The sequence below is a fragment of the Bos taurus genome, chromosome 25 (assembly GCF_002263795.3).
Source record: "Bos taurus isolate L1 Dominette 01449 registration number 42190680 breed Hereford chromosome 25, ARS-UCD2.0, whole genome shotgun sequence".
Lineage (NCBI taxonomy): Eukaryota > Metazoa > Chordata > Mammalia > Artiodactyla > Bovidae > Bos > Bos taurus.
The window spans coordinates 13,715,362-13,736,463 of NC_037352.1; the positions used below are offsets into that span (position 1 = coordinate 13,715,362).

General features: G+C 50.6%; 2 protein-coding genes across 8 annotated transcripts in view; one reads left to right on the forward strand and one right to left on the reverse strand.

The window, feature by feature from the left end:
• The first annotated feature begins 1,547 nt into the window (after positions 1-1,547).
• On the forward strand, positions 1,548-16,152 carry NTAN1 (N-terminal asparagine amidase). 5 transcript variants are annotated; one of them, XM_024984698.2, is made up of 11 exons: positions 1,548-1,704; positions 3,612-3,693; positions 8,413-8,515; positions 8,592-8,657; positions 8,942-9,050; positions 10,783-10,856; positions 12,038-12,091; positions 12,642-12,695; positions 13,925-14,022; positions 15,308-15,421; positions 15,806-16,148. In XM_024984698.2, exons 2-11 carry the CDS (start codon positions 3,679-3,681, stop codon positions 15,983-15,985), a joined length of 867 nt encoding a protein of 288 aa, XP_024840466.1. In that variant the 5' UTR covers positions 1,548-1,704; positions 3,612-3,678; the 3' UTR covers positions 15,986-16,148. The 5 variants fall into 5 exon arrangements, with proteins under 5 accessions (XP_024840466.1, XP_024840467.1, XP_005224769.1 ...); XM_024984699.2 differs by lacking the exon at positions 3,612-3,693 and adding an exon at positions 6,852-6,906; NM_001206144.1 differs by lacking the exon at positions 3,612-3,693 and having other exon boundaries at positions 1,624-1,704; positions 15,806-16,152.
• A 323-nt stretch (positions 16,153-16,475) lies between these two features.
• The window catches only part of PDXDC1 (pyridoxal dependent decarboxylase domain containing 1), a 54,859-nt gene continuing 50,232 nt past the window's right edge, over positions 16,476-21,102 (reverse strand). For 2 of the 3 annotated variants that reach the window (XM_010819286.4, XM_059881189.1), the window contains 4 exons: positions 20,025-20,117; positions 19,841-19,937; positions 18,958-19,062; positions 16,476-18,259 (listed from right to left, as the gene is read on the reverse strand). In XM_010819286.4, coding sequence (XP_010817588.1) covers positions 18,006-18,259; positions 18,958-19,062; positions 19,841-19,937; positions 20,025-20,117 — 549 coding nt within the window. In that variant the 3' untranslated portion in view covers positions 16,476-18,005. The remainder of the gene's footprint in view (positions 18,260-18,957; positions 19,063-19,840; positions 19,938-20,024; positions 20,118-21,102) is intronic. The other variant, NM_001101859.2, reaches the window with a different exon arrangement.

Consider the following 21,102-nt stretch of genomic DNA (forward strand, 5'->3'; position numbering starts at 1 on the left):
AGGCAGTGCTTACTGCAGCATCCTATGCTATGCTATGCTAAGTCACTTCAGTCGTGTCTGACTCTGTGCGACCCCATAGACAGCAGCCCACCAGGCTCCCCCGTCCCTGGGATTCTCCAGGCAAGAACACTGGAGTGGGTTGCCGTTTCCTTCTCCAATGCATGAAAGTGAAAAGTGAAAGTGAAGTCACTCAGTCGTGTCCGACTCTTAGCGACCCCACGGACTGCAGCCTAACAAGCTCCTCAGTCCATGGAATTTTCCAAGCAAGAGTACTGGAGTGGGGTGCCATTGCCTTCTCCGAGAGACAGTCTAATAATTTTTGCTCTGTGTGAAGTGCATCCCCCTTGATCATCTTACCATTATGACTTTTCTAAAATTGTTTCATTCATTGTGGAGTCATCTATTTGAATAGTATTGGCTCCAAGGTGAGAAGCCTCGCACCAGTGTACCTGTCCTCAGTAGGTTCTGTAGGCCATTTTGCTGATCTTCACTCAGCAAAGGCACTTGTAAAGCAAAGGGCTTTTCTTATCCCATCTCTAAGTGCCTATTAAATGTCAATCATCAAGCATTATTGTGCCTACTTGCCTCCTAAGTCGCTTCAGTTGAGTCTGACTCTACAGACCCTATGGACTGTAGCCCAGCAGGTTCTCTGTCCATTGAATTCTCCAGGCAGGAGTCATGGAATGGGTTGCTTTCCTCCTCCAGGAGATCTTCCCAACCCAGGGATCGAACTGGCAGCTTTTTAGTCTCCTGCGTTAGCAGGCAGGTTCTTTTACCACCCGCGCCACCTGGAAAGCCATGATCTGCAAGAGATCATTATTAGTGATATCTAAATGTGCGGGGCTAGCAAACTTCAGGCTCCATTTTTTCATCTTAAAACAGTTTATGTTTATCATTAAATACAGCTCTTTGAAGCAGTTTCGCAGACTTGCTCTAGTTCACTATGATGAACTTAGGCAGGCGACCCCAGTGCCCAAACTCAGGCCAGGTTGGCTGAATTGTGAGCCTGGCTGCCGCTGCTGCTGCTTGCTAAGTTGCTTCAGTCGTGTCCGACTCTGTGCGACCCCATAGACGGCAGCCCACCAGGCTCCCCCGTCCCTGGGATTCTCCAGGCAAGAACACTGGGGTGGATTGCCATTTCCTTCTCCAACGCGTCAAAGTGAAAAGCGATGGTGAAGTGCTCAGTCGTGTCCGACTCTTAGCGACCCCATGGACTGTAGCCTACCCAGGCTCCTCCGTCCATGGGATTTTCCAGACAAGAGTACTGGAGTGGGGTGCCATTGCCTTCTCCTGTGAGCCTGGAGCTGAGGGCAAAGGCCCTCTGGAGAAGCGCGGCTCCTCCCCATCCTGCGTGTCTTTCCACGCTTTCAGAACTACATTTCCCAGCGCCCCTTGCGGAGGAGGTGGGCTCCCTCCGGTTTGTACTACGTTTCCCATGGGGCCCTGCGACCCCGCTCTAGATTTCCTTAGCCTCTTGGGACAGCGCCTCCGTCGGACTCCATTTCCCGGAGGCACGCGCGGCGCGGCGGGCGGGGCGGGGCGGCCCGGGACTGGGGGCGGAGGGCGGCCCGGGGGTGGGGAGGCCGCTGCCTCCCTGGGCCTGCCCGGGCGGCCGCCTCCGCGATGCCGCTGCTCGTGGACGGGCGGCGAGTGCGGCTGCCGCAGTCCGCCGGGGACCTGGTCCGAGCCCACCCGCTTCTGGAGGTAAGCAGAGCCCGGGCGGGGGGCTACGAGGCGGGCCCAAGGGAACCCGCAGGCGGGCCAGAGCCCTCCTCAGCCCGCCAACGCCGGCACCACCAGCTCTTCCCGGAGTCAGGCTCGAAACTTGGCGCAGCCGAGGTGCTGTTGGCACATCCGGAGCCTGGGCTTGAGGCGTCTGGGAGCTTTTACCTTCTTTGGACCTTACAGGGCATCTGCAGAGGCCCCACTCTTTTTCCAGAAGAGGGGACGGGGGCCCAGAGAGGTTAGGTGACTTGCCCAAGGTCGCCCAGCAGCGCGGCTGGAGGACACGCCGGGACCCCCTCTTCACATATAGGGCGGTCCTAGCCCCCCACTTCGGATTTTGACCCGTTTAGGCGAATCTGGGCAGCGCCCTGGGTCGCTCCCTCGCCGCGCATCCCCACCCGCGGTGAGTGCAGCGCCCTCCTGGGGTTTTCAGGAAGCCGGAGGTTGTTCCGGGTGTGGGCAGGGGCATCCCGACGGGTCCCCTGGGCATCTGGCCCCGGGGTGTGGGGCTCCCGGCTATTTTTAGACGGAAGAAAGGGCCCTCCGTGTTTTCCCCCCGCTGGGCTGTGTTGAGGACCACACCCTATGGGAGGTTTTTTTTGTTGTTTCCTGCTTTTGTCCTTAGATAGACCTCTGAACCCTTATTCGATGCATAAGCGGACACAGTTTGGAAAACGGTTTTTACTGTTAAAAAAAAAAAAATCGGAACCAAACCTCCCACTTGCCCCAGATCCAGTACAACCCATTTCATGGATTTAAGAGATGCCCGCTGAGCCCCTCATGTGCCTTGATTATGGCTTTTGCCTCTTTTCTTACAGTCAGGGTATGTATAGGATGGGGATGGTTTTTATGTTTTTTAGCCATAGAGTGGCTCAAACACCATAACTGTTAATTAAGTGCCATACAGGGGAAAATGCCCCTTTTCACTCTGCAGAGTGAATCTCAGGAATCTGGCCAAGTCTGTGGGCTTAGGAAAGATATTCTTGAGGTTTCTTCTGTACCAGTTGGGCGGTGTGTAATGATTTTGTCCAGCAGGCTTGTTTTGTTTATTTTCCCTTGATCTCCGCCTCCCCTGGCGAGAACATAAGCTTCCTGAAGGCAGAGTATGTGTCTTCCCTTTGTATCCTCAGAGCCTAGGGCAGACCCTGGCAGTGAATCTGTGCTTTGTAAATATGTGTTACACAAACGTGTGAGCAGAATGACCCCTGAAAAATGAGGCGATGTTAATGACAAGGGAAGAGGGGACAACTCTATGTGATTCTCAACTTAAATTTCAAGAAAGCCGTAGTAGTATCAGCCAGTACATGCTGGGCGCCCAGCGGACACTGGTCATCGTGTTAAGCACTCTCCTCCTTTGCTGTGTCACTGCCACACCATTAACAGCTGAAGCTGGGACTGGGACTCACTAAAGGGAAAAAGTTGCAGCTGCCTAAAGAACGTAGTGACACTATATTTATGTCTGTTAGAAAGTTTCTATGAAAAAGTTAGTCCAAGGCAGCACCCTAAGTGTGGAGAGAAGGGGAATGAGGTGAGATACCAGGAACCTCTAGAAGGGAGGTTTGGCCTCTGGGGAGACTCGGCCTAGAAAGGCTGTGGAGTGGGGACCAGTTTGCCTTACAGGAGTGTGGCTGGGGTGGGCAGCCTAAGGGGAGAGGGGAGGCATTCTTGCCGGGCCAACTGGACTGTGCCCCCAGCCCCTGGGCAGAGCAGGAGGGGCTCCGAGGGCGGGTGAACTGGCTGGTTTCCCTGGCACAGAGGGCAGGAGGGCAGAATGGGAGGCAAGCCGGGAGAGGTCGGTCATACTTAAGTTGCAGAGGTTTAGATGGGTCGATCAGCTGACACACAGTGTAGAGAAATGAAAGGTTTAATTATTATTTGTTTAATAGCAAGCAGTATCCCCTTGGTAAGAAAATAGAAGTCTCCAAAAGAAGAAAAAAGAATCTGACCGCAGCCATGCTTCACACTTTGGTGAATATCCTTACAGAGGTTTTTCTTTGTACATGACGCACTTTTTTACATGGTAACGTCCTGTATCTTCTGTTCTATAAGGTGTCTCTTTTCCTGTGACAGCAGGTTGTAAGTATGCAGTAGCAGCCGTTACTAGCCTGTCTACAGCTATGTTTAGCATAGGATAATAACAGCAGCAACAGTAATAGCAGTGCTGCGGAGCTCGCCAAGCATCCCAGCCCTAGGAGGCAGGTACTACTGCTGCTCCCGTTTCACAGTTGGGGACTCTGAGGCACGGGGGTGGAGTGAGTTGCCCAAGGTTTTGCGTGCTGCGAGAGGTGAACCCTGGCGGGTTTGCCTTCGCCTCTGGAGCAGCGCTGCTCAGTACGGTAGCCATTGGCCACAGGTGGCAGTTTACATTTAGTTACAATTCAATAAAATTTAAAAATCAGCTCCTCAGTCACACTGGGCTTCCCAAGTGGCTCAGTGGTTAAAGAATCCGCCTGCAGTGCAGGAGACGCAAGAGATGCGGGTTCTATCGTGGGGTTGGGAAGATTCCCCTGGAGGAGGGCAAGGCAACCCACTCCAGTATTCTTGCCTGGAGAATCCCATGGACAGAGGAGCCTGGCGGGCTACAGTCCATGGGGTCGCAGAGTCGGACACGACGTGAAGCACACACACAGTCACACTAGCCATGTTTCAAGTGCTCGACAGTCATGAGTGACAGCGGCTGCAGGATGAGACAGCAGGTGCAGATGCTGCCGTCCCCGCAGAGAGCGCTCTCGGACCTTGCGGTCCAGAGCCTGCGCTCTTATCCAGCCTCTGGATGCTCAGAATCCGGTCCCTCAGCATCTTAGGACTTAATGATCCCATGGAATTCCACATAACATAGTTCCTGCTTTTAAGCATGCGAGACATTTCTGCTCTTTCCTCTTGAGGAACATTCACAGAGCTGAATCTTTATAAACCCCTGTAATTATCCCATGGAAGGGCTTTTTGAGCAGAAAAGCCCTGTAACAGAACCAGTGTTTTGAAGCAAGGATGTGGGTAGGGGAGACCTTGGGGTCAGGACCAGGGAGCAGAGGTGGGGAGTAGGGACAGCCACTCCCCACAGGCCTGCTCCCAGTTAATCCTCCCACAACCTAAGCAGTGGCCTCGTTTCCCAGAGGACAGGATGAAGCACAGGGGCTCAGGCTCAGCCCAGGTCACTCGCTCCAGGACGGGGCAGGGGGGGAGGGGGGGCGCCCCCTGCCCCCAGCATTGTCATGCCTTGTACCTTTTGCTGGGGGCACGAGTTGCAGGAATTGAGGCGAGAGGCGCATGGGGTTCAGTGGAAGAATTCTCACCTCCCACACAGGAGACCCTGGGTCCTATTCTCGGCCACAGTATCATTGTGCTCCCGTTTCTTGCGCTTCCCAGGTGGCTCAGCAGTAAAGGAGCCACCTGCCAATGCAGGAGACGCAGGTTCGATCCCTGGCTCAGGAAGATCCCCTGGAGGAGGAAATGGCAACCCACTCCAATAATCTTTCCTGGGAAATCCCATGGACAGAGAAGCCTGGTGGGCTACAGTCCATGGGGTCGCAAAGAGAGTCAGACACGACTGAGCAACTAAACAGCTACAACTGCAGGTGTAAGGGAAGACGGGCCGGAGACCAGGGAGGGCCCTGTGGCGGGAGGGAGGCTCAGTTCCGAGGGCCGGGCTGGGCGGCGCTTTCATACTTGCTGTCCCGTTTTTGAAGGAAGAACAGACAGAGTCTGGCAGAGGGGTGCGGGGGACTTAGTCGTCCTCTGGGGTGCACCTCAGTGATGGTTGAACACAGGGACAGTCAGCTACAGCCATGGGCCGCGTTCTGTTGGTGGATGACCCACCAGCCCAGAGTGGTTTCTGCATTTTTAAACGATGAGGGGAAAGAAAGGAATGCTTCCTGACACGTGACGTATGAAGTCGCGTGAAATTCAGTGTTCAGTGTCACCCATGAATATTTTCTGGGGACACTGCTGTTTGTCACATGTTCTCTGTTGATTTCACACTGAGGAGCTGAAACCGCACGGTCTGCTAAGCCCCAAATATTTACCGCCTGGCCCTTTTCTGAAACAAGTGCACTGACCCCGGGGATAAGAGGACAGTGCCCTCCGATAGGAATTGAGAAATGAGGGTGAGCAGTAGCAGGAGAGACTGAGGGAAAGGTTTGGGGTTGTGTGTGTGTGTGTGAATCTGAGTGTTCAGAACGTTAAAAAAAACTTGAGAAACCTGGGGCTGCTTTTATTTCAGAAAGGATATGAGTTTATATAGTAGGGCTGGGTGCTTTTTCTTAGAGGAGAACTTTGGCTAATCTTCTTTGAAAGTGACAGACCAAAGCAACGTCGCTGTTTTCCCTTTCAGGCCGTCCTCTCTCCTGATCAGTGCGCTTCTGTTTCTCTGGGAAACAGTAGGCGCTGTGTAGATCAGAGACGTTGTGATTTGGGGTTCTTAGGTAAACAAGTTATAATTCATTCCTCAGAAATAGCTTTGCTTTTGGGTGGTGACCCAGTTGTGAAAAGGAGCGGTAAAAATTTGCCTTGACTCCTCCCTCCCTCTCCCCGAAACGAACCAAAAGAGGTGAGTATTAAAGGAATGATAAAAAAAAAGGAAATTCTGCGTTCTCCTTTATCTTACCTTGAATTGAGGTGAGAAGTGGTATGAAAAGGAAGAGCGCTCACTGCTCTGAGGTGTGAGTTTTTGCACAATCGGCTGCATTTCTTTCTCCCTGACTCGGCCATCGGATCGCACACTGTGCTTCATTCAGTCCTTCGTTCCTTTCTTTTTAGAAAAATATTTTACATTGAAGTATAGTTAATTTGCGATGTGTTGATTCCTGCTGTATAGCAGTGATTCCGTTTTATGTATTTATATTCTTTCTCATACTCTTTTCCATTGTCATTTATTACAGGATACTGACTGGTTCCCTGTGCTACATACAATTAGGACCTTATTGTTTATCCATTCTGTATGTAATAGTGTGCATCTGCTAATCCCCAGTTTAATTCCTTTCTGAAGTGGTTCCTCCCTATTTCTCACTGTACTTCCTCTCTGTGACTGCTGCCTTGCTTCTAATTAGTGGAGGTTTATTAGAAGAGAACTCTCTACAACTCATCGAATGGATTGTCATGTTCTCTTCTATCTCTTGTATTTTGTCCAGTAAGCCAGCACTAACCGAAATTAGCCCCAGCTGCGAGGAATGGCCGGCAGCCAGTGTAAGTCTATAAAAATGTTCCCTGGTCTAGACAAGTGCCTACACGCTCTGTATTTGCACACGTGGTTAGGAAATTGTTTATTGAGGAGTTTATTTTTTGTAAGTAAGAAGGAAATTAGGATACCTTTTAGCGATGCATCAATTTGACATTTTTGAAAAAAAAAAAAGTTTAATTCTCATTAAAGAATTAATTGGGCTTCCCTGGTGGCTCAGACAGTAAAGAATCTATCTGCCTGCAATGCAGGCAATCTGGGTTTGATCTCTGGGTCGGGAAGATCCCCCGGAGAAGGGAATGGCAACCCACTCCAGTATTTTTGCCTGGGAAATCCCATGGACAAAGGAGCCTGGTGGGCTACAGTTCCGGGATTGCGAAGTCGGACACAACTGAGCAACTGAGCGAAGAATTAACTGGCCACCTGAGTTTTCCCCGCTCCAGATTTACTACATAAAAATTTATACAGATACTCAGTGGACAACTAATGTTACCCTGCCTTTTCATTAATTTGCTTATTTATGAGTTCTCTTTTTTGGTTCTCTACTGTAGCCTTTTCTTTTCTTTTGGGCCACGCCACGTGGCATGTGGAATGTTCCCTAACCAGGGATTCAACCCGTGCCCCCAGCATGGGGTGCTCAGCGTCCTAACACTGGACCACCAGGGAAATCCCCTGGTTTTCTACTTTAATAACATAATTACCTCATAGGGCATTTGGAGAATAGAGGAACGACAGCTGGGACAGTTAAATGACGTGCGTTGGCCTTGTTCCAACACCATCATGGTTATATTGGTGGTTCCTTCCAGTATTTTCCCCTATGTGTAGTAACATTTTCAGCATTGTCGTACTAATAGCATATTTACAGCTTAAATTTCTGTTTTCCCACTCTTGTGTCTCGCTCTTCAGTTTTACTTTTCTCAAAGCTCCTTTCCCGTAGTCTTCATTGTTGGCGACTGTGCAGTTAACAGCTGTGAGCCGGTTCTGCATAATGGCTTACCTTTTCTGTTGTCGTCCCCAGCTTCATGCCGTTCCCGGTAACACAGGGATAAGCGCATTGGCATTTGGGGTTATTTCCACAGTACAGGTTTCCAGAGCGGGGATTACTAGGTTGGGGCATAGGGAAGGCTTGGACCCATCCTCATCTTTAAAGAAAGTGAAGAAGGGCTGTCATTTCTGAACCACTCACTCCACTAGTCCATCTGATCCGATTCTCTTTGTAGTTGCAAAGGATTGTGGAAAAGGATCTTTGCATCTTATTTCATAGGTTTTAGAATGTTGTTCTCTAGGGTGAAAAAAACCCAGAACTTCCTTGCTTTCTTTATTGTTCCACATGGTAGTGTTTTTGTTTATCCCACTGCGTTTTTATTTTAGCCTTTCTGTCAGATAATACACACACCTCAGACCTCATGAGGGTCTGTTTCCACCTAGGGCGCACTTTGGCTCTCTCCACCTATCTAGTTACTCAGTCCTCACTAATTTCCATCACTATTTTATTTTTTTTTTTAATTAAACAGGAAAGAGCCAGACTTCTCAGAGGTCAGTCTGTTCAACAAGTGGGACCCCAGGGCCTTCTGTATGTTCAGCAAAGAGAGCTTGCAGTGACCTCCCCAAAGGATGGTAGGTTAGGAACCAGTGAATTGGGCCTTCTCCCCAAAGGCTAGTGGATGTTTTATTTTATTTCTTTTTTAAACAGGCTCCGTCTCCATTCTGGGTTCTGATGATGCCACCACTTGTCACATTGTGGTCCTGAGGCACACAGGTATGACGAGAGACACGCAGGAAACCGTTCCTTACCTGGACCCACCGCGTGGGACCACCAGCGTCTTGATTTGCGTTTCCTGGCTCCGCTCACCTCTCCTCCGTCTGCATGGCCCCTCCCCGAGGCCCTGGTCAGATGGGTTGGCTGGGCAGCCCAGACGTCTCTGTTTTTCCTTCTTGCAGGCTGTTCAAAGATGAGGCGGTCCGAATGGACAGGCGTAGACCTGGGCTGCGCCCCGAGTTCTCATCGGGAATAACATGAGTCGTTTCACCCTTGTTCTTCAGGTAATGGGGCTACCTGCTTGACACACTGCGACGGAAGTGACACCAAAGCTGAGGTCCCCTTGATCATGAACGCCATAAAATCCTTTCCCGACCACACTCAATGTGGAAGGTGAGCGTCCCGCTCCTGCGTTGCGTCCTGTGGGGAACTTGGCCCCGTCGTGTAGAGGAAGCTGCCGGGGTGCCCGCCCTTGCCTCAGCAGCTGCTCAGGGAAGAGTGGGCGACGGGACTCGGGGCTGGCCCCGGAAGGAGGGTCTGGCTTTGAACCTGCAGTTGTGTTCTCAGTGGCGCTCTCTTGGCCTCTGTGTGTCCGCCGATGCCTTATGGCGCCAGCAGTGGAATCTCTCCCTTTCTTCAGGAGGTGTTTGTTGAACGTTTCCTGTGAACTAGAACTGGTCATAGGTGCCAGGGGCCTCGCAGTGAACAGAGGAGACAAAACCCTGCCCCGGGGCTCACAGTCCACGGGGAGGAGACGCCAGCAAAGCAGGATGCTAAGTAGCGGATGGGCTGTGAGGAAAAGGAGGGTGAGAACGAATGAAGGGGGTCAGCGTTGCAGACTGTGTGCAAGACTGGCACCCGCCTGGGCGCCCAGCACAGCGCCCGCCTGCTTACCAGTGACAGACAGCATGGTCACCTCTGCTTCCCACATGCGGCCCCCGGGCTGGGCTCTCAGGAGCCACGTGGCTACTTAAGGGAGCCGCGACCCCAGCCCAGCTGTCCGGCTGGTGCTCGCTGTCGCCTCCCCTTTCTCTCTCATCGCCGGGCCTGGCAGGCATGGCTCTCATTGTATTTGAAGTCTGGGGCAGCAGTTCACTGGAATGAACTAGTCTAGTCATACACATGTTCTTCAAATCCCAGGGATTTAAGGAAGGCCTCCTCGCTGTCACAGTTTCCCTAGTGGAACACAGATCCATTTTTAAGTTTAACTCTCCCCTTGCTGGGTCTCTGATGGCCTGGGCTGGCCTCAACCTTGTGTCCTGTCAGACGCTGAGCCTGGCAGGTTATATAGCTGGACTGGGCTCCAGGCCCAGGGCCGTGGTTCTCAGCACACGGTTGTGAGAGAGGATTCGAGGCCACCAGATGCTTTGCGCTGAGCCACTGACACAGAAGATTCTGGGGCCTTCCTCAGGAGGATTCTGTCTGTCAGTTGAAGGGAATGTGAAAGGTGGCCGCACTCTCTTGAGCTCGGGTCCCCAGGTCGAGGATGGAGGTTAGCAGAGAAGTGAGCCTGGGAAACGCAGGGTTAACAGAGTTAATGTGGTTTTTCCAGCTATAGGGTTTCCTGGAGCTTTGCTCTGCTGCTGTGCGTGGTGGCTCCCGTGGGAGCGGGTGAGGCCTCCCAAGCATATTTAACCCCAAGAACACTTTTCTGTCTCGTGCGGCCAATGTTCAGGGGGATGCACTGAGGAGAAAGCTGGTCTCATAGATAAGCATGTGCTTCAGATGCTGACCCGGTTTCCTTCTCTGTAAAACGGAGATGAGACCCCTGTCTCTCCAAGACACTTGCCTCCTGGTGGCGGAGATGCCCCTGCACAGGGCTGGGTCAGTCTCGTCCCTCCCCGACCCTGCCGAGACTTTTAAGAGGTTTCTGAAGTTTCCCGCTCAGGGCGGGTGAGTAGTGTGACGTAATCGTCATCTTCCAGACCAGCCTTTCTTACTCTTGCCTCCCAGTGGCATCATGTTTGAGACACAGCGCCCCTGGGCCCCCGGGCAGAACCCCAGTGTGTGCGCCATGGCGTGAACAGGGCCGGGAGCCAGGAGCTGAGGCTCGGGGCAGACCCAGGCCTGCCGGGCCGAGCCGAGCCATCCCGCCTCTGAGCACACCCTCCCGTCTCTTTGCCAGGCTGGAAGCGCACCTGGTGGGAGGCTTCAATGACGACAGGCAGTTGTCACAGAAACTGACTCATCAGCTCCTTAGTAAGTTCACTTTTCCCCTCAAATCTGATAAAAATGTGTACCTATTTTTGCTTAGATGAAAATCTCAATTAGTACAGAACCTACGAGGGTCACACCTGGTGGGAGCCACCCAAACTGCTCAGCTTGGAATCTTCCAAAAACACTGGAGAGCAAAGAGCTAAACGTTTAGAGCTCATGGGATGGGGACAAGGTTTTCCTTCAAAACAGTAGGTGATGCCTCACAGTAAGCCTGTGAATTGTGTGGGAAAAAAACAAACCACCCTCCTGCAGAAATGTTCATGTTAATCTGCAGAAAGTTAAATAACCCTGATAATACTATTTTTTCTTGGTTAAATTAGCAAATACCACCATGAGAAAAAACAACGTTGTTCTGTGATTGACCATGAAGCAGCGAGGTGGGCGTACTTCCACCCTGGAGTACTTGGGTGGAGCCTTCGGTGGAACCTGGAAAGCCTTTTGGCATCATGGTCCATCACAGACCCAGTAATTTCTCTTTTGAGAATCTTTTCTAAGAAAATTAATCTGAAATGTGCATAGAGATTTACACCTGAAGGTGGGCAGTAGATTATTTACAATAGGAAATCTAAATGTCCATTAGTAGAGGCATAGTTATACATACCATTAAAAAATATTTAACGAAGAGGTTTGAATTGCACGGGAAAATACCGTGTACAAACAATCAGGATGTGAAATTGTCTGCACGGTGTCTGAGCTCAGCTGTGCATGGACAGGCACGGCAGGAAGTACACTCACTGTTAAGTGCTAGGATTATCAGCAGGAGAAGCCCATTCACTTACACCTTTAAAAGCCACATACTCTTTATACTCTTCTATATTTTCCAAATGTTTCATAATGGTCAAATTTTTTTATGACCCATCATCAGGGAAAAACGTTCTTTAGGAAAAGGTTAAAATCTTATGACTCAGTTTGTCCCGCCAGCCTCTCAGAATAGGGAGAAGGAAAGTCTCTGTGGAAGTTTTCTCTGGGCCCAATGCTGGGAGCGCGTCTGACCCTTGGCAGGCAGGGTGCTGGGTGTCCGCTCACGGGTCTCCGCCTCCGATGGACAGGCCAGGCTGTGGTCTAAGGGTGGTGGATCCCACCCTCCATCCCCCTCTTGTTCAGCGTATGCTCTGCTACTTAAGGGAACTTTTTTGACATCAGTTTTAAAATTCTCATTGTAGGTGAATTTGACAGACAAGAAGATGACATTCATTTGGTGACATTGTGTGTGACAGGTGAGCTCCGCCATCCTTCCCAGAGCAAAGCTGTAGCTTTGGGGGATGTTTTGCCCTCGCCCTGAAGGCAGGACCTCACGTCTGTGCCTCAGTTGCAGACGGCACCATGTGTCGTCGGACTGCTGCCCTCTTCCAGCTTTCCCCGTATCTGCTGGCATGGCCCTCCCTGCCCTCCCACATCCAGATCCCGTGCAGCCTCCGCTGAGATCCTGACCGCCCCACCCCCCAAGGGCTCTCCTCTGACCTCCTCGGATTCTCAGCAGCCTCTTCCGTTTTCTAGGAAGGGGCGGGGCTGGTCCTAAGAGGAGCTGCCGCCACACGTGTGGGTGATCGGAGGCTCAGACTCTGGAAGGGCAGTTTGTTCCAATAACCTGACCGCCCCGGGATCAGCTGGGAAACGGGACACAGGCCCTTTCATGTTCCGATCCCCCCGCCTTTGCAGGCAGGGGAAGCTCCTTCTTGGCCTCTGTTTATAGAAAATGAAAGCAATTATTTAGTATTTCTTAAAAATTAGATCTTAAAATTCCCTTTTTTTTTTTTAACGTGTTAGAATTAAATGACCGGGAAGAAAATGAAAGCCACTTTCCAATAATATACGGCATTGGTAAGTAGCGTGTTGGGCGGAGGGTCTGTGATCTTACGCTGGTTAAAGGCCGATTCTGCAGCTGGTGGGCCCGGGGCTGTCCGTGTGGCAGAGCCTTAGGCCCAGGTCCTGACTCCTCTCTGGATCTGCTGGGCGAGCCTGGGCATGGAGCTTACCTTCTCTGACCTTATATCTATGAGAGAAAAAATTGTCCACATCCTAGACTGTGAAGGGAAACAAGGCAGCGAATAGAAAGCCTGGGCCTTACCTGGTTAGGGGACAGCTCGATGTCAGTGGGCTCTGCTCCCCCAAGAGGCCCCTCTGTTTTTCTCTAGCCAGAGCTCTAGGGGCTGGAATGGGGCGATTTGAATCTTCTTGTACTCAGGGAACTAATTAAGGTTCTGATGGAGAACAAAAAGCCTACAAAGCAAAGTGAAACCATCAGGCTAAAGATGGTTAGCCTGAAAGAAAGCCAGAGTGTCCCTTCCTCCTGTGACAGCCCCTGGGACTCCTGAGGCATTAATAGGCTGGGACTGGCTGTCTTTATTTATTTGCTATAAGTATTTATTTGGCTGCATTGGGTCTTAGTTGTGGCACGTAGGGTTTTTTCTTGCGGTGCCTGGGCTTCTCTCTAGTTGAGGCACCTACTGAGAGCTCAGTAGTTCAGGTGAGGGCTTAACTGCCCTGCTGCATGTGGGATCTTGGTTCCCTGACCAGGGATTGAACCCGAGTCCCCTGCATTGGAAGGCAGATTTTGAACCACTGTACCACCAGGGAAGTCCTGAGACTGGCTGTCTCTACAGAGGGTTTCTGCCATATTCCTAACGTTCGGTTTATTTGGCAGGGTATTCACTGCTTTATTCTCTATCCTTTGTATGTCAGAAACAGTCATAACCAACACATACCACCAGCCCTGGCGCCGATCCCAGGCCACGTCCGCAGCCTTGTCTTGCCAAGGCTTGTCTTCCTTGTCACAGGGCTGAGCAGGGAGGCCTTGCCACGGGCTGCCTGAAGAGATGGCGCGTCTCCCGGGTGGGGGCGGCCCTTGGTCTGGAACCAGGTCTTACTGGGTCCAGCTCGGGCCTCAGCACTTCTCAGTGAGATGCCTGGCCAAAGGGTTGCATTCTCCCTTCCCAGAAAGGGAGAGACTGCCGACACGTAACTTTGTTCAGTCCTATCACGGGTGATGGTATGCATGGGAGACTTACCAGCTCCTTTTGCCAATTGGAGTCATCCTGTTGTCCCCACAGCTGTCAACATCAAAACTGCGGAAATCTACAGAGCCTCCTTCCAAGACCGAGGTCCGGAGGAGGAGCTGCGGGCTGCCCGAGCTTTAACAGGAGGACCAGTGAGTCCGACAGCATCTTGTCTTAACAGGGTGAAGGGAAAAGGGGGGGCATCAAACTCTAAAGCCTTGAGCTTTATCCACCTTGGAAATGAAAAGTTTCTGATGGCTTCTGGAAAGCTGCCCATGATCAGGAACCACCACACACTCACAGCACGTAGAGAAGAAAGAATGTTTTAGGTTAGAAGCGCAAGACCCCAGTTCTCTGCCCTGAAGATGTTGGGGATATATGTGAATCCCCCTGCATCCAGATCCAAACAAAATGAACCCCATGTACTTTGTAAGAACTTTACCAGTGAAGTTACTGCAAAGAAAGGAGAGCTAAGTGGGGAGAAGAGGCTTTTCTCTTCTGTACTGCAGGTCATGCTGTCCCCAGACAAGGTCACTGGAAAGCAGTTTGCTGGGATGAACTGATGCCCAAAGAATAATCAGATCAGTTTAAAAGTCTGATTGCCTTTCGGTCTTTTTAGTTAGCTAACACCTTCATTTTAAAAGTTAGGAAAAAAAGAATAAGACTTACATGCTGTTTGAGGAACAAGTGAAAAAATCCTTTAAAAACACGTAATGTGAAAAAAACAGAAATCGCATCAGTCTGCTTGCTTAGGAAAAGCTGCTGTTTTCACTGGAAACGTCTGGACCCAGTGGTCTGTTTTGCCAACCCTTTGACATTGTCAGGTTTCCTTTCTCAGTGTCTCAGGGAGAACAGTCTTGATTTAGCCAAGATTCAGGACATATTTTAGTCTCAGTAACCGAAATTGAACATTGCTGGTTAAGCTGGAAACTACCATTGGCACATTTGAGAATTCAGGGAATTGATCATTTAGCAAATTTTTACGAGTTGGCTTTTCCCTTCTTTTGAGGGGGCAACAGGCATGTGTGGTTTTAAGCTCCAAGATGACTAGGGGTGTGAACAAGGAGGCGGCGAGGCCATGGCCTTGGGACAGACACACGGGGTCTGCAGCCCAGCCCGGACACTACAGACGCGTGACTTTGGGCAGCAGGCCCATCTCTCTAAGCCTCAGGTCTCCAACCAAAATGGAAAAAACACCAGCTTCCTGCAGGATTGTTGTCAGAACTAAACAAAATGATGTCTGTTGCCCACCAAGTGCAGTACCAGACCAGTGGGAAGTAGTTAAGCGGCAGCTTGTTTCAGTGAGAGCAAACTTGAAAGACGCTTCTCTACCAGATAGATGCCTTAAGTTCAAGACGACACGGGAGCCTGCGTTAAAGGCAGCATTTCCACCGATAACACTCCTTAAATTCTGCCCCTGAAATGTTCTTTTTTTAGATGATTAGCATTTACGATGCAAAGACAGAGCAACTTCGTATAGGACCGTATTCCTGGACGCCATTTCCCCATGTGGATTTCTGGTTGCAGCAAGATGATAAGCAGATACTAGAGGTGAGCATCTACAGGCTGGGCATCTCTCTGGCCCCTGGTTTCCTCATCTATTGAAGAACAGAGTGTAGACGAGACAACAGCAGTTCCCTTCGGTGTCTGTGGAGGGCGCCATTTGCAGACCCTGCTGAGCTGCTCCTAAAGTTAGTCGGGGGTGAGTGGATCCTGGGTAGATGTCTACGCAGCATAGCAACAGGCAGCCATCTGCTTTGTTCTTGTTAACCCAGCACACCTGTTCCTTATGTAACTTTACAAATTATATATATTTATACAGTGATCCGAGAACAGCCTGATGAGTGTGTAAGGAGCACAGAGACTCTTGACAGCTTTATCAAAGTAGGGAACAAAGCAGGTTCTCCTCTCACACCCCAAATCTTGTTTTTCCAGAACCTTTCCACATCACCCCTGGCTGAGCCTCCCCACTTTGTTGAACATATTAGATCTACCTTGATGTTTTTAAAGAAACATCCTTCTCCAGCTAACACACTGTTTCCTGGGAACAAGGCTCTACTCTACAAAAAAAATGAAGATGGCTTATGGGAAAAGATCTCTTCCCCAGGAAGCTAAAAAATAGGAATTACCAAAGAAAGCACCTCTCTGATACAACAAAAGACCCCTGCTGGGGGCAGGGAAGAGTGTGAACTTGGAAACTTCCTCCGTTGAGTCTGAGGTCTCTCTCCTTACTCAGTGTTTTTCAGATGACTTTAAAATAAAATCTTATTTTGGCAAAGGCATTTGTTTAGGTTTTCTTCTTGGTTAGTATTAAGAGGCCAGAGGAGAAGCTGGCTTGCAGCTATTTCAGATACTTGGGTAAGTCTGGGTAAGTCTTCCTAATTCTGCTAAATTAGTGAATAAAGGAAAAATTGTCGTTTAGTTTAAAATGCAGTGGTGAGAATTTATACATCTCAGATTTTTTTTAACCTCAAAATACTTTAGAAGCATCAAATCCAAACCTGATATTATGTATTTTTAGAAACCTTTATTCTTTTGAAGTTGTTATCCAAAAGGAAGTCACCGTGCCCAATTAATGCTAAGATTTATGAAGTGAACTACTGGGAACAATTTCAAGAACCTTTATTGAAACCAACATTCAAATAGTATCTCAAGGGTGAAATTCTGTTTCAGCAAAACCAATTTTAACAATTTCAAATATATATAAAAACATTTAAAAATTAATCTTGTTAAAGGTGATAATTTCCCTTTCCCCCATTTTATCTGCTATACTTCATTGCACCAAAGAAACAGGGAAGACTTGTTTAATCATTTGCACCAGGAAGAAAAGAAAAGGAAAACTGCATTTTGACAAGTGCCAAATGTCAGGAATCACATCAAATCAGAGTGTAATTATAGGCTTAATATGGTATAACTAAGGCTTTCAATTCGACAGTCCCAAACCCCATGTGAATTGCCACCATGTTAAGGTCTCCCATAGCTTGACTGCTGGACTAAAAGGCACAGGGGCTGCTGCCGATGGTAAAGGAAGTGACGCAGTACTTAGAATCGGGCCGAAGTTAAGGGTTTACTTCGGCGGTCTTCTGGCTTGATCAGCCTGAGAAAGACTGCCCTTTTGGATCTTGTTTCTGAGTTGGGCCCAAAGGGCTGAGCTGCTGTGAACAGACACTCCAGAAGCTCCCGTGAGAACAGGTCAGAGGTGGACTTAAATTTAGAATTTCAACTTAACAAGGTGCTACACAGCATATTTAATACGAGGCTCTTAAGAGCAGCATCTGTTGAGTTTTGAGATATTAAACATAGAAATAGAAATGAGTACAGTCTGTACTTCTGTGCCAATTTAAAAGCTTTACCAGTATTTAAAAATATATATAATATGGTTGAGAAGAGTCTGTACAGTTACTCTGAATAGAGAAGTTTTAATTTGTTTACAAATAGCATATAAAGGGAGACACAGGCTGGTGGCAGAGCAGAGCCAGCAGCAGTGCCGGGTCCAGCCTGACCTGCCACTGCCGAGCGGACACGGCCCTGACCGACGTCTCAGGGGCAGCAGCAGCAGCGGGGGTGCAGGAGAGCGCTTCTGATGCTCCTGTTTACAACCCCATCACACCCACTCTCCTTCAAGCCAAACAGTCCAGTTGCATATTGCAACCTGATCCAACTGAACACCAAGTAAGACAGACGGCAGAGATCGCCGTCTGTGCAGCAGGGCCCCAGGGAACCCGGAAAGTTCTAGAAAGCTGTCTCACCAAGAACCTACTATGTGCAACCTAGTAACGTCTTCCACGTGTCTGTTTAGATAGAGAAGCGCAAGTATTTCAAGTGGCAGGCACTTGAAATTCTTGTGTTTTTTGTGAATAAAAAGTGTTTATGGTAACGGGGGGGAAATGGTATTACTACAGTCGGGTAGACAGAAACAGTAGTTGTTGGTTGTTGTACAACACCCACAAAATCAGACATGTCAACTGCCCTCCCGGAGGCCTGGCTCTCAGGCACGTATTTGTGCGACCGTCCCAGTTAAGCACAAATAACAGTAATTTCTCTCACATCAGCATGTGGCACGGTTCACATTTTCAGAATAACTTCATCTTCCCTGAAACAATATTCAGTACAGTCTCCAAGCAAACACTGAGTTTTATCTTAAGCTCTCTGGCTCTTCTACCTGCGGGCGGTCATCTTGCAGGCCTTGGGCCCCGTCCTGGAGGGCTCCAGGCGGCTCGGCTTCCGGAGGGGCGGGCGCCTCTGGGTGTCGCTCATGGCTGTTAGCTTCTGAGGCCTCTTGCCCACCCGACGATTGCTCCATCTTCTCCAAGTCTTCGATGTGACCGACTGAGCTGGTCTCGCTGATGGCATCCGAACCACGCAGGGACCTTTTAAATGGCTTCTGGCCTAGAAGATCAATGAACAGCACTGATGGTTCAGGAAAGGGCTCCCCTGCAGCAGGAGCCAGCTGTGCTCTAAGCAATCTGTGTTTAATCACAGCAGAAATCCCAGGGATCCCTGGCTCTGAAGCATTAAGTGATGAGGCGAGAAATGAGAGCTGATGTGACACTAACATGCCCCCAGCGCCAGGGACCGTGAGGGAACCCCAGCTGGGAGAAACTCAGAGGAGTGGACACAGGTTAAATGTGACGCTCCACAGGTGACTTCCCCAAGGCTCAGAGATGGCTGAAGGGGCAGAGACGCGTGTGTGCTCAGTCACTTCAGTTGTGTCTGATTCTTTGCGACCCCATGGACTGTAGGCCTCCAGGCTCCTCTGTCCTTGGAATTTCCCAGGCAAGAATACTGGAGAGGGTTGTCATGCCCTCCTCCAAGGCATCTTCCTGACCCAGGGATTGAACCCGTGTCTCTTAAGTCTCCTGCATTGGCGGGTGGGTTCTTTACCACTAGCGCCACCTGGGAAGCCCAGGGGCAGGGACCACTGTTCTTAAATGAAGAGAAATAGAACTTCGGGTTGAAGAACCAAGAAGACAGGAATGCAGGTCCTAAAAGCGTTATGGGAGGCCAAGGTCTCTTCCCCAGGGAAATACGAAGAACGAAATACCGTTCTTCAGTGTGAGTGAACTCAGGCATGGGGACTGACGTACCTGGAAGCCTCTGTTTGGTGCGAGTGCCTGTGGGGGTCTGAGGTGGTGTGACCCCCGAGCCTTGCACTTTGTAGACATACGTGTGTTCCGTGGACTCCAGGGAGCCTGTGGGAAGGAGGTGGGGAGGTGTGGGGTAAGCGCCCAGGGTGGGCAGCCCTGTGGAGGCCCGTCAGCCTTGTTCCCCACGTGCTTCCAGCTGAGGCTCCAGATCCCTGAGCCAGCTGCTGGCGGCTGAGCCGTGAGTGCTGGCCCCGTGGGGTGTTCCAGCCTCGTCTCCCCGCCATCCTGTGTGCGTGTGAAAGCAGCCAGCCTGCAGTGTGGCTCGAGCATGCCGGGAGAGCCAGGCCCTGATGGGAAATGTCTTTTAGCAACAAGGAGCGGATGCCTCTTGGCTAAAGGCTGTGGCCTGGCGGGTTGAGAGTCAGATTGTCCCCTGCTGCCCTGTGACCGTGTAGTCATCATTTCCTGGGGAATGGCCCAGGTTTGAGGAGCCTAATCCACTGGCAGAACAGCAACTGGGAGTACTCACTGAACTAAAATGGCTACAGACTACAGCCTTTCACTTGCCCCGTGCAAAAGCAGCCCTCGACTGGGGCAAAACACTCATGAGAGCTGCAAAGAATATTAACGCTGATCCGAACAGACAGCTGCGTGGGCTTGGACCCCAGGAAGGGAGTCTTCTGGGGCACGGGCACCTGCCTCCGTGCTGTTCCAACTGTCGGGACAGAAGAGGAGGATGAGAGTCTAGGCAGACAAACCTCGCCTCCTCTCCGGTCCTGGCCCAGCGCCTGGTGTGAAGCCTGGGACGCACACACGGCTCCTCATCCCAGGACACCTGGCCAAACACTCCAGATGCGAGAGATTGGGAGGAAGGTAGTCCTACCTGCCGTCAGGTTGAACGTCCTTCCTTTTTGTGATGCTTGTACTGGAGAAAACCAGTTCAGCACGGATCCAACCACGGGGATCTGCCGTAACACCCCCTGCAAAACACAAGCGTTGCTCAAGGCCATCGTCCGGAGGCCAGCTCCCAGCCCGAGTCCAGCTGGGGGCCCAGCCCGGAGCCTCACCTCTTCCAGAAGCCGCTCCTCGTTTGCCTTCTGCAACTGAACCTGAGCTTCCTGGATTCCTTTCCGAACCACTTCTGTCATGTTTTCCAGAAGCTGTGTTAAGACCAAGGAAGGCATTATCTGTCCAAGCTGCTTGCTGGGGTTCTAGATTTATAAACACAGCACTGGCGATATTTTTCAAAAGTGTGTTAGTAAACGGTACTTTAACATGTCAGTGTGAAAATACAGCAGAAAATCAAATAGAAGAGGTCAAGATGCTAAAGGAGGCCTAGTGTTAGGCGCCGTGGTGACTGGCCGCATTTGCCAGGGAAGAGAACTGCCCCTATGATCTGAACGTCCTACCAACAGGAAACAGACACAACAGGGACTTCCCTGGTGGTCCAGTGGTTAAGAATCTGCCTTCCAATGGAGGGGACATGAGTTCCATCCCTGGTCTGGGAACTAAGATCCCACATGTCTTGGGGCAACTAAACACGTCTACGTGTCACAACTGGAGAGCCTGCACTGTAGGAGGACCCAGTGCAGGCAGAAGGAAAAAAACAAGACACAGTGCTTAACATTCATGGAAACGGAGGCAGAAGTGATACAGGCGGGGTCAGAAAACTTTAAGATGCCCTCCCACGAACCAAGAAAGTTGGCTCCTAGGCTCCATTTCAAACCCCTTTTCTTCTGCACCCCTCCTACCAAACACGAGTCACGCGACACAGCTGCCTGCCTCCTCTCAGGCCAGCCTCGCGCTGCCCCCTTTTCCCTCCCTTTGAGGGATTCCTAATGACTCATATCTGGTGTGGAGAGCGTCCCGTAAGCCTGAAAGCCTGGTCCTCTGTGCCAACTGGCCAAGAGCAGCAGGTCTATTACGGGCGGGAAGTTCTGTTACCTGAAGCACCATCCCATCCAGCCCCAGGACCAGCTCTGACCAGCTCTCCCCTGGCCTTGCGGGGCAGAGGTGATGTGAACGCATCTTCCTGAACGTGCGTGCACCACCTCACTTGCTCATATACGTCTTTCCCAGGCTGGCTCGTGAGTTCACTGAGGGCAGGGACTGCCCTGGTACCTGCTCAACGCCTGGCTCACAGGC